The sequence below is a fragment of the Macrobrachium nipponense genome, chromosome 46 (assembly GCF_015104395.2).
Source record: "Macrobrachium nipponense isolate FS-2020 chromosome 46, ASM1510439v2, whole genome shotgun sequence".
Taxonomy (NCBI): Eukaryota; Metazoa; Arthropoda; class Malacostraca; order Decapoda; family Palaemonidae; genus Macrobrachium; species Macrobrachium nipponense.
The window spans coordinates 39,011,928-39,025,454 of record NC_061106.1 but is presented as its reverse complement, the minus strand read 5'-3'; the positions used below and the strand labels follow the sequence as shown (position 1 = coordinate 39,025,454).

Below are 13,527 nucleotides of genomic sequence, written 5' to 3'. Positions count from 1 at the left end.
TCTCTCTCTCTCTCTCTCTCTCGCTCTCTCTCTCTCTCTCTCTCGTCTCTCTCTCTCTCTCTGAGGGTAATGTACAATGTATTTGAAATTATATTACAGTAAAGTAATATTTTAAATATTGCACACTTAAAATATTCACTTATCATTTTAATTTTATTTTCCAGTAAAAGCAGACTGGAAAATAAAATGAAAATAATTATTAGTGAATATCTTAAATATTATGCAACATGCTCTATCATCCAAAAACACTTTACAGTATTATCATTTCATATACATCTTACATGAGAGAGAGAGGAGAGAGGTAGAGGAGGAGAGATGGATGAGAGAGACGAACGCGATAGAGACGAAGAGATCGGAGAGGAGAGAGAGCGAGAGAGAGAGGAGGAGAGAGAAGATAGCATACATCTATTATCCTGAGTCTGGGGCCCAATCTGGAATGAGCTTAATAGATACATTACTATTACATTGTAAGTACATTATGCCCTATCATCCAAAAACACTTTATAGTTAATATAATTTCAAGTACATCTTACATTACCTTTAAAGAGAGAGAGAGCATACACCTATTATGCTCAGTCTGGGGCCTAACCTGGAATGAGCTTAATAGATACATTACTATGTTATAAGTACACTGTAAATTATTTTTACCATAAAAATCTGTACTATTTAGTCACGAACACAATATGAAAAATATCATGATTAGTGAATAAAGTGTTGCTCTAGGAAAAAAGTAAATTCATGATAATTTTGAATGTTTTTTACCAATACATATAAACAAAACGGGACGACTTCAATCCAGAGAAAAAATGGCTATGATAATGTATACAGTACAAGGGTAACTGATTAGCTGTCAAGCATTCTGTAAGAAGATTTATTTAATTTATATTAAACATTTTTATAGATATTTTGCTGTGTTTTACATTAATATTTTAAAATTAGTAAATCATTGTTATAAGAATTTTAGGGGCATATGTAAACTATACTTAAGAGCAACATCTGTTCAAGGGTACTAATCTAAGATGACTTGGGATGTTTGGGATGCTTTTTGTTTGAAGCGATATAAAAATGTTTTAATATAATTTAAGGAATAATTTTGTTGGTACTACCAAATAAGGAGTGAAATGTTAAAATAGACAGTTATATATAAGCATTTTAGTTTGAGGGCTACAGGGTATTTGGCAGATATAAGCTTTCTAAGAGCTTATTTTTGCATTTCTGTGGTAGGTTTTGGACCCTATCCTGCATAAAAGTGGGGGAGCATAATTATTGTCGTCAGAATTTAACTTGGTCATATAAATATAGAGGAACTTACCTCGTGCAGCAATTCAAGAGCCATGGATGCAATTTCGCCCGCATGTTTTTTTTCCACCATTAGGTTTAGGAAGACCAGAAACTACCATATAGGCATCACCAATGGTCTCAACCTGTACACATCATACCAACATATGATGCCATCAAATAACGTGTACAAATCATTGAGGAACTCCACAACCTGATGGTATGAAATAGAAACATTAAACTTGAAACATTCTACAATATTTCAAAACTTAACTCATGAAATACAGGTTGATCAAATTAAATCATAAAAGAAATATCTGAACTTTGATGAATGACTTTATGCTTGGTGTTGCAGTGGTCAAACAGGTGATATGCTTTAATCCCATGAATCTGAAGTTAATGGTTTTTGGTCTAGGGTATAAAATTTATGAGCAGATATTGCCACTCTTACTGCAATTACTTGTCTGGATATTAGCAGCTTTATTTTTTAAAAAACTAGATTGGTTTAAATGGTGATTTCCTTTTTCTCAGTGATGATATCCTTGATTTAGTCCATCAGTAGAGCTTGTCCTGATTAGTCATCTTCCAAAAGTTCATTCAAAATGAAACTTCCAGGAGCACCTGTAGTGCCTGAACCCCAAGAACTTTTATACACTACATATACACACACATTAATTTTGTAGAAAATGAGCATCAGCATTTGGTTGAGATGCCACATTGTCACACTTCCTAGTACTATATGTACTGAAAAACTGGAATGATGCTCCTAACTGTGTTTGGTGATGCAAATGCACATGAATTTATAAAAGGCAATATGTACTGTAGTACTATTTAAAACTGCCATGAACCATTGCCCAAGTCTTTCTAAAGTGCTTCTTTAGTTTCTTCTTTGGTCGTTAACTTATCTCTATTCATTTGATATTTCTAACTGCTTCTTTCACTTATGGGAATTCTAATTGGCTGAATCCTGCTTGGCAGGTAAATACCCTTTCTACTTCCATACTAAATGTTTACATTTAAAAGTAATAATAATAAATAATACTGTAATGGTACAGATCCCAAATGATATTTGGCAGGTGTCAGGTCTCTTAAATTCAACTTCTGAATATGTTTGGAAAGTGTTTAAGGAGTACGGTTTCTACACTAGGTTCCTTTTCATTCAACAGTCTGTTGATATTTTTTAGTAATTAAAGTATAGGAATATTGTATTAACAAAACAACCATCATTTTACAGTATCAAGGTGTGAGAATGCAGTACCTATACATTCAAATGAATAAACTGATGACAACAAAATTGCACTACTTTCCAGATCCTTAAAATGCTTTCTATAAAAGACTCACAAATACTCTCAAGATAGTCAGCAACGGTGTTGATAATAAATGCTGATCAAATCTGCAAATGAATTAACAACAACCAAATACAAAAAGAAAAATTACAAATTTTCTAAGACAAGTTTGATTTTTCATAGCTACAAACCTGAGGTCTTAACAATAGGATAATTTCTAGTGCCTAGCTGGATCCGGTTAAAAAAAAACAGATGAAAGCAAGGAATCTTGTGATATCTGACAACGCATGCGTAGATCGGGTGAAGAGTGGTCAAAGACCACTCACCTACACCACCGCGTCAGGCTTTCCCAACTCAGGATACCTGTCTAACACAGAGGGGCAGCTAGAGGTGGGCAGTAATAATGTTAAGACCTCAGGTTTGTAGCAATGAAAAATACAATTTGTCTTAGATGATTTGTCATTTGTTCATACGCGAACAAACCTTCGGTCTTAACAATAGGATAGACTCATACTTGGAGGGAGGTACAAGACTGGGGGCCTACCCACCAGTCCAGCTTCCAGAAGAAATTACTTTTGGAGAGGGACTGAAGCCCATTGAGAAGCTAGATAAATTGATATCTAACCGCTCAGACCCTGAGTGACATACAATGATATATGGGAGAACCATTGTATAGGGAACCAAAGAGAAACTTTGACTGTCTAATAGCAAACCAATACACCAGGGTTTGTACTACTCCCAACTCCTCCTTGCCAAGGAGTGGAGCATATGCTATCGAATAGAGGGTATGATATTTGTATATTAAGCGACCACACTATCAATATGACTACCTTACTCACTTGTATCAGACCAGTCCAGCGAATGACGTGTGTATTCCTTAACCCGCCTGAAGGAAAGGTGCAAGAGAAAGAAGGAGAGCAGCCAACTCACTCATTCTCTCATCCACACAATCATCTTAGGTAAGATACAAAAGTGCCCTGTTAAGGGCAACTATGAGTTACACAACCTGTTGGGCAGCCACCACAGGACCCAGGGAAAACATGTCCGCAGATCTGTGGGCAGCAGATCTGTGGGCAGCAGATCTGTGGGCAACATCCTTAAGATAGAAAAAGGTGAACATGGACTGGTGTAACAAAGCACCAGCGCTCAGCACTCTATGTACAGCCAAGTTCTTTTTGAAAGCCAGAGAGGGACCAATACCCCTAACGTCATGCGCTCTAGCCTGCACAGATGTAGTGGTGGAATCATCAAGAGTCAAGTATGCCTGTCTGATGGCTTCCCTTATCCAAAAAGAGATATTGTTAGACACCTCTTTCTTTGTACGGCCTGTGCTAACAAAAAGTCTGCGGCAGCCTGGTCTAAGGTGCTGAGTCCTTTTAAGATAGTAACGCAGGGCCGGGACAGGGCACAACAAAAGCTCTTGAGCATCACCACCCACAAAGTCAGTCAGTGATGGAATGGAAAACAAAGTGAACCTGTCATCGTGCACTGAGGGATTTTGGGTCTTGGCCATGAATTCCGGGACAAATTCGAAGGACACAGTCTCCCAACCCCTGGTGTGCTTCATCTCTTAGCTCAGACTGTGGAGCTCTCCTAACCTCTTGGAAGATGCCAAGGCCAGAAGGAAAACTGTCTTGAGCGTCAAGCTCCTGTCAGATGAGTGACGCAAAGGCTCATATGGACTCTTAGTGAAGCTCTTGAGAACCAAGGAAACATCCCACGTTGGAGGCTTGAGCTCTCTAGAACTTGACTGCTCAAACCCCTTAACTAGCAAGGAAAGTTCTCAGGAAGAGATGATGTCGATACCTTTAAGGCGTAACACTAAACTCAGGGCCGCCCTGCAGTCTCTAATGGCAGAAACGGACAAACGTTTCTCATCTCTGAGGACGCTTAAAAAGTCTTCTATTCGCTGAATAGTGGTTGCGAGTGGAGAAGAACCCCGTTTTGACACCAATCACAGTAGATCACCATTTTGCCTTAGTAAACTGCTGTTCTCTAAGAAAAGCCTCTCGCTCGGTGGAGATACTTGATAGCCTCCAACCGTGAAGAGACAGGGATCCTACTGACTGGTGGAACCTTTCCACATTCCGCATGGGGCTGACACAAGAGATGTCACCAAGGGGGAATCTCCCTCGGAACCTCCGACAACAACGACAGCAGATCTGGAAACCATTCCGCCTGAAGCCACAGAGGGGCTACCAAAGTCATCCTGAGACTTTGTGAACTCATTAGCCTGTTCAGAACTTGACGGATCAAACAAAATGGAGGGAATGCATACACCTCCAGGTTGTCCCAGGGATGTTGGAATGTGTCCTCTGCCAATGCTAAAGGATCTGGGACCACTGAACAAAATATCTCCAGCTTCCTATTGAAGCGAGTCGCAAAAAGGTCCAGCATGGGTCTCCCCCAAACCTGGAAAAGCTTGTCTACTACCACTTGATGAAGGGACCACTCTGTGCCTAGGATCTGATCCTGACGACTGAGTTTGTCTGCGACCACATTCCGTTTGCCTGGGATATACCTGGTTGAGAGCTCTACCAAATTGCTGACCGCCCACTGGTGAACCTCGACAGTCAAGGCGTGAAGTTGACGAGAAACCATGCCTCCCTATTTGTTCATATAGGCTACCACAGTGGTGTTGTACGACATGAGAACGACATAATAACCTACCTTCTCCCAAAATTCCTTCAGACCCAGGAAGGCTGCCTTCAACTCCAAGACATTGATATGTTGCTGCTTGTCCTCCCAACTCCAAACGCCTGAAGCGATGAGGCCGCCTAAATGAGGCCCCCAACCTGCGAGGGAGGCGTCTGAGGATAGCAGGAAGTCCGGTGGAAGAGAACGCAGAGGGACACCCTTCGAAAGATTCTGGTCGTCCAACCACCAACAAAGGTCTTCTCTCACTTCCAGAAACAGAGGAACCATTAACAGGGGCGAGTCCCCCGCCAGAGACGAGAATTCTCCGAGTCTCCATTGCAGAGACCGAAGATGAAAATGCCCATGAGGGACCAGCTTCTGCAGGGAAGACAAAACACCCAGAAGAACCTGCCACTGATGAGCTGACTGATGTGATTCCGACAGGAAGTCGCGCGCCACCACCCGCAACTTCTCCAATCTCTGATCCGACGGGAAAACTTTTGCCACTGTCGTATCGATGACCATGCCCAGGTAGAGAATCCTTTGACTGGGTATGAGGTTCGACTTTTTCCTGGTTTGACTATGATGCCCAGTTCCAGACAGAACTGAAGTAAGACGATCCCTGTCCTGTAGCAGCTTTTCCCTGGAAGCTGCCATGACTAACCAATCGTCAAGGTACCTTGGCAAACGGATCCCCTGGGCATGGGCCCAACTTGACACGGGAGAGAAGAACCTTGTGAACACTTGAGGGGCTGCTGTCAGCCAAAGCACAAGCTTCGCACTGAAGACCTTGTCCCCAAGAGAGAAGCGAAGGAACTTCCTGGACGTCGGATGAACAGGGATTTGGAAGTATGCGTCCTTTAAGTCTATTGACAGCATGACGTCGCCTTCCCTCACGGCTGCCAACACCGACGCGGGGGTCTCCATCTTGAACCATGTCTTCCTGATGAAGTGATTCAAGGTGGATAAGTCGATCACAGGCCTCCATCCTCACCTGACACCTGGGTGGGCACCAAGAAGATGTGACTGTAAAACCCCGCAGACGGACGCACTACTTCTCTATCACATCCTTGCCAGCATCTCTGCAAACTCCTCCCAAAGAGCCAAGAACTTCAGAGAATCTAGGATATGCCTCCTGAGCTGCGGCTTGTCCGACAGAGGAGGAGAGAAGTCGAATGGCAGTAGGTACCCCACCTGAAGGACATCTACCACCCACTTCTCTCCCCATAACTCTGCCACCTTGGCCCCAATGGCCAGCCAGGCACCCCCCGACCTATGGCGCGGAGGGAGAGAGGCGCCTAACCTATTGACGACCCCCTTGACCTCTGCCACTTGGGCCCTCTTGGTTTAAAGGACGAGAGCGAAAGGGGCGATGATCCTCTGACCTACGCTGAGTCGAATGGGAAGGTCCCTGCCAAACTCGAATTCCTCGATGGCCTACCGCAACGATCTCCTTGACTGCTGCTGGGACAGGGGGAGGAGGAGGAGGAGCTGGATGTCTCCGAGGATGAGACTCCGACTTAGACACGGGCCTGGTGCACCAGTCTGTCTTTGGTGTCAGCCCGCCGCCGGTCTATCGCATTCTCGAGCTCTGTCCAAGGAAACAAAACAAATATTGGGACTCCAACAGATCTCTGTTCTTCAATGCCAGCAAGGACTCCATGTCAACTGATCTCTCCATCCTAATCAGGAGGAGGTTAGCCCATAAATTAGCACTGACGTGAGCCATATATGAAAACGCCTTGCCCCCGGACTGCAACAGACTGGCAAGCAAGGATGCACTCACCAACCCTTCCGGAGACCTGTCAAAAGCTACCTTGGCAATGACCACAGACCAGAAGTCCAGCCAAGAAGCCGTCTGCAACATGGAGGCTGCCGTAGATTCCAATGCTGAGGCCTCTTGCGGAGACAAGGATGGAGCCACCGACCTCACCTGCTCCAAAGTCAATCCCGGCTTCAGGCGAATGACATCTGGGTTAAGATGGCACAACATCAAAAAAGCATTGTGTAGAATAGTACTTCCTATGTCTCGTGAGAGGTGGGGGTAGTAGCTGGGCAGAGCCCCTAGAGTGAAGTGAACCGTCCCGGTCCAAAACAGGTGTTAACTATATGCAAGACCGACTGGACGTGCCCTGACAAAGGAAGCTGAAGAGATGATTTGGGATCCTGTGTAGCTCCCACCGAGGCTTCCGAGCAAGAAGGAGTGTAGGATGACCGAGCCTGAGTCCTACTTTCCAAATTTTTGAACCCACGAATGAGATCAACAACTTACGAAAAGGAAGACAAAACTCGTGTGTCTTCCTCCTCCTGCTCTGGTAACGGAGACCAACTACGAGAAGGTGTGTAGGCTCCTCTAAGGCACCTTCCCAATTAAAATTAACGGAAGGATCAGCAGCCAAACAGCCCGAAACCCCAACTAACCTGTCTGGGCTGGGTCCACGCGTCGGCTCCCGAGACGAATTCACTATAACACTAAACTCCTCCAACAGATAACTCATTAACATGTACGTGAATGGTCACGGGCGTGGCAAACGTACGGACGTGAGTTGGAGAGGAGTCCTGAGCACTTGAGATCGAAGGAGAATCCCCCAGAGTCGAACTCTTGGAAGCACCAGTGAGAGGGGCAGGCAAACACTCCTGCTGCACCAACTCTGCGCTCACCACCTTCGACCTCTTGACAGGCGCCTTGAGATCCTTACGGCGACGAATAGGCCTTGGAGAAGAAGGAGCACTTGCATCATGTGCACGGACAGGGGAAGTTGCAACACGCACGCAATGTGCATGGACAGGGGAGGTTGCAACACGCTTGTGATGTGCACGGACAGGGGGAGGCTGCAACATGCCCACGATTCGATGCAGAGGACGAAGCAGCCATTGCAGATTGCACAAGGGAAGGTGCTGTCACAAGTGGTGATGATGTCACGGCTTCTCCTCGGTGTGAAGGGGAATCAGACGCCACTGGCGGAGGAATACTCAATGATGGATCCTGTGACGTCATCAACGGGGCTGATGCCACGGCTTCCCTTTGACTCGAAGAAGCGGCAGCAGTCACTGGCGGAACAATACAAGATGGCTGACCTCAGCTACCCACGAAGATGAGGCCGGGAGGAGGGGGGATGGCCTGACCAGCCTGAGGAGGGAGGTAGCGAGCCTCCATAAAGTGCGCTAGCAACCCCTCCAAGGACATGACCCCCTAGCCCGAGCGTCTTCCAAATCGCCGCCATCTTGGACACCTCTGGCTCTGGAATAAATGGGAATGATGAAAAAGCCTCACTCTTCCCAGGAATCAAATTAACTCCCAAAGAAGAAGGGGCGACATTACAAACATCAGCCTGGTGGCCTCCCGATACTTCCAGCGATGAATCAAAGGAATAAAAGGAAGGAGACACAGGAACAACGCTACTATGGGGGTGAATACTGCGGGAGACGAAGCATCGGGAAGAGGCACAAAAAACCTTCCCATGAAGGAAGAGTCGAAACCCTCCGATGCTCTCTCTTGCTATAAAATGACTTCCACTGCTCTTTAGGCCATGCCCAGCATTCCGTGCAAGGATTCGTTATAGTACAAAAATTAGAACGGCACCTGCTACACGTGATGTGGGGATCAGTCACCGCCAAAGCCAAAAAACGAGAACACGGAAAACCCGGAATTCTGGGGCAGACACGCTGACGAGGCCGAGAAGGAGCAGAAGCCATAATAAAGTGAAACGGGCAATGAACCGGATAAAGGCCAAGAGAGGTTAACCATGACTCTCGCCCAGGCGGTTAAAGAAAAGACTGATGCAGTGGTGTAGGTGAGTGGTCAGTGGTCTTTGACCACTCTTCACCCGATCTATGCATGCATTGCCAGATATCACAAGATTCCTTGCTTTCATCTGTTTTTTAACCGGATCCAGCTAGGCGCTAGAAATTATCCTATTGTTAAGACCGAAAGTTTGTTCGCGTATGAACAAGGAACTGATTCATGCTGATAGCAAAAACGACACACTACCTAAGTGCAAAATTAGCAATGGAACAGAGAACTGTAAGTCTTGATTCTAAAAGCATCAAGAAAAGCAAGTTATTACCTCTTTAGGTGTGCTTGAAGCTGATAATGATGTGAAGCCAACAATATCACTGAAGTAGATTGTCACAGCATCATATCCTTTTGGAGGAACTGGAACACCATTGGTGAGATTTGCTGCAACAGACCTGTAATAAACAAAGAGAGTTCTTTACCATGACCAACAGAGATTCCTGCATTTAAAGCTAATATTCAAAGAAATACATTGACCATGATGTTCCTGCCTCTCCCAAAAAGGGCATACTGTATCACTTACAGTATGTCTTGCAAGGTATACTGTAGATGGTGCTATAGATTCTGTGGCATTCATTTAGACCCAGTTGCCTTGATTTTTGCTAATTACTATTCATTCATTCCATCTGGTCTTTCCCTACTAAAATGCCCAACTTCTTAAACTTTACATTACACCAATTTTCACCTCATTTGAGAAACAGTCCTAAAAGAATCTAAAAATGACTCATAGGTCCCATTAAACTATCATACATACTGGTACGTAGTATATGTTTTTAACAAATGATACTTACGGAGGAAGCATACGATGCAAAAGATCCTTTGTCTTTGTTTCTTCTTCTCTTAAGGCTCTAGTTCTTGTTTCAACTAAATCTTCTAAATTTTTACTGTATTGCTCCATCAAGTGCACCATATGATCCATAATATTACCTTTACTCCTGTAGAGAAATATATTGAATTACAATGGGATTATACACAAGACTGATCATTAATAAGAATTTTATATATAAAATTACTACACACTCAAAGCATGAAAGTGAATCTAGGATCATGGAATCAGTATTGCAACAGACACCATATGCAATTTCCTTAGCACAGCACTAACAATTTTTTTTTTTTTGCCGATATACAACGGAAAACTGGGTAATGTTCTAACGTAAAATAGTGTAAGTAAACTGAAATTCTGGAACATTGTTCTCTTCTTTATGAAAATTTAATATTCAATAAAATAATTTTATATGGAAATCTGCTCAACCTTGACACTATTAGGAAAACAGAAATTTAAACAAGGTTATACTAATAGTCACCTGAAAAGTATAAAACACAGGACAGATTTTTTTTTTTAAATAAGGGCCGAACATCAAAACTAAAGGCACTTTCTTGTGAATACAAGCAAGTGGCTTACTTGGTGTAAAGTTTTCTACATGTTCCAAATGACCTGCTAACATCAAAGAGCAATGTGACTTTTATAAATGCCAAAGGATGTTAGTATTCTCACTAAATTGCATATAAAATTGAAAAGAATTTTTATCCAAGGTAAATATCCTATTGAAGAAATATAAATTTAATAGTTACAGACAACCTCTGAAAGGAGTTACCACTTACTGAATGCCTTGGGTAACATGGTTTTTACATTGCTCCTCTGGTCCAACTAGCATTCTTTCTGTCTTGTAAGACTCAGTGGTCTTGCTTTACACCAACCTATAATAATTATTGCTAGCAAATTATGCCAGAGGGGCTTCAAGTTCCAGAAACATTTTTTTCTTCTGGCATAATACAACTTTTACAACCAGAAATACCTTCTGCAGACCAAAATCACCATATATTTATCCAAACAAAATCTCAGCTGTAACCCTGGTAGTTCCTTCAGTCATGTTATTTGAGATACCTCACATTCAGCTAATGGATGTTCTTCGTGTCACTGGCAAGAATGACTCATTAACTATCATAAGCAACTCAAGTTACTCAGAGAAATATAATAAAAACAACAAAAATGACATATGAACAATGATAGTTACGAAACAATGCTGTTATTAATATGGCAAATATTAAGAGTAATTTCATACATGGAGTATACCTGTACCCTTCATCACATGCGATTGATTGGCTGTGTACTGACTAACAAAGAGGGAACCCGCATGGAGAAGAGGGAGAGAGGCCAATAATAAAGGTAATATAAACAGTCTTATCAAGGGCTAGTGCTGAGTGGATGGATCACGGTAAATACATCAGTGGAAAAATTCAGAAGGAAAGAAAGTAGGAGTACCCATAAAGTTCTTGATACTGAGATTTAGAGTACTTGGAAATGAGGGGCATCACATAATATCCAGGATGCATGAGTAAATACAGGCCTGAATACACAGGCAGCACAAGTACAGAGCACTGCTGATAAGCATTCTGTGTAGGAGTATGAAGAAGCTAATGTTTTTAAGTCTTCTACATACACAAAATTTATCCACAATTCTGTAATAAAAATATAAATATTGCCATGACTACTGTGCTGTTTTTTTCATATGGAACCAATGTACTAAAATTGTTTAATGTTGAACGAAAAAATATATAAAATACCTCTTATCTTTCATATTTTTCAGTTTGAGTTTTAATGATTTAAAGGTTGGTCTAGCTTCTGGGTTCTCATCCCAAGCAGACTCCATTGCAGATCGGACGTACTCTTCTGAGCCAAATGGCATGTGACTTAAATCTAAAAGACATGGACGGTATGGAGTTCCCGCAGCTGTGGATCCTGACTTCAATTTCTCAATAATCACTGTAAAATGCATAATAGGCTCAATAATACATTTATTATGACAAGCTAAACAATACGGTAATTCAAACTGGGAAAAGATATTTCATATGATCTCACATAAATAACTTTTCAATTTTGATTTTTCGAAGTATTCAATATCCAGAATAAGAAGTTCACTGACAGTTTAATTGAATTTCTCATCATGACTTAAAGATTTAAAACAATAGGAAGAACTAACATTTTATGTTTTCAACTGGTTTATTGGTTATAAATACTGGCTGATGGCACTGTTCTCAATTATGTTGAATGGAGGTTGAAAAGAGTAAACCAGTATACTTATATATTCAATAAGGCTTTAAGGAACAATGAACACAACATTTATACCCTCACTCATTTTTTATTGCTGATATATAGCTCAGAAATTTAATTCATTTAACTACTTTATTACGAAGTAATTATACTTCGAAGCATTTCTGTACCATGTGTAACTTACCTGAAGCATCATCTGTATTGCTTTCATACGTCCCAAATGGACCTTGTCGGCCAATCACTTCATGAAAAATTATGGCAAACGAGTACACATCTCCTTCTTTTGTGCCAGGGGCTTCTATTCCCATTTTCAACAGCTCTGGGGCTCTCCATAATAACCCTATAATGAAAACAAAATAGTATCACATTATTAACACAAGCCTAAATATAATAGCACAGCACTAGGGATGTACGTATACTACTTGAAAATCTTAATTACTGAATAAATGTAAATGTTCTAAACATGTTTAAGGTAGGCTCAGACTATATTATGATGTTCTTCTGTAAATTAACCCATACATAACAGTTATTTTTAACCTACAATATTTTCACTAAGTGATATGTTTTGCAGAACTTAACCCCATCATATATTATTGCTGAGGCAATAATATATCACACTTCTCCGGTCTACCGGTAAATTATTACCTATCTGCAAAGCTATGGAAAAGTCTCCCTGGCAGTGTTATAGATGTTTATGCTCATCAGTTTAAGATGCTGCAATGCCACTTCAAAGCGTCACACAACTATACCATTATTTTTTTTAACTAAAACAAGAGAAGTGCTACCATGAATTTGAAAATTGAAGCTGCCACAGTAGTTAGAAACTAATAGCTATGTAATTATTTGGTAAGTTACTTATATAAAAACTTTTATTCAAACATAGTAAAAGCAGAATTAGTCTACAATTAATTCATATTAAAAACAATAGTGTTTTTACTTTCTAAGCAAATTTGTTAAAAAAAAACAAACAACTTACTTCTGTCCACCTGAGCCCTATCTTCTTTTAATAGACTATTCAGAACTTCATATTGTAAATCATGCAGGCCATAGTCTGTAATCTGTAGAACCCATCTTCCATTAACAACACAGTTTGATGACTTAAGATTGCCATGAGGTCCAAAGTTTGAGTGAAGATATATCATCCCCTGTCAAAATTTAAATTAAATTAGAATTACTACTTGATTGTTTATGATACTTTTTCAATGCATTACTCCTATAATGGAAAAAGGCCTTATATTTTCCCATCATTTCCTCTATGTGATAATGCACCCAACACAAAGTTTAGTGATTTATGCATAAATAGAATGCAGCAAGTTGATAGTTACACATTACAGTAAAGGGGAACAAAATCCAAAAATACAGAAGTCCCCATTGACAGCACTGCAGGACCTTGAAAAGTGAGGTTGTTGGTTAACATACAACTGAGTGTCTAGAGAGTGCATAGGGTGAGTTTTTCCTTCTTTTCTTGTCTGGCTAAA

General features: G+C 41.5%; 1 protein-coding gene across 1 annotated transcript in view; it reads right to left on the bottom strand.

Moving 5' to 3' along the window:
- Window positions 1–13,527, bottom strand: part of LOC135214923 (receptor-type guanylate cyclase Gyc76C-like) — a 380,810-nt gene that overhangs the window by 32,329 nt on the left and 334,954 nt on the right. The window contains 8 exon segments of the mRNA XM_064249403.1: window positions 1,313–1,363; window positions 1,365–1,426; window positions 1,429–1,492; window positions 9,269–9,392; window positions 9,789–9,932; window positions 11,563–11,761; window positions 12,234–12,389; window positions 13,026–13,194. Coding sequence (XP_064105473.1) covers window positions 1,313–1,363; window positions 1,365–1,426; window positions 1,429–1,492; window positions 9,269–9,392; window positions 9,789–9,932; window positions 11,563–11,761; window positions 12,234–12,389; window positions 13,026–13,194 — 969 coding nt within the window.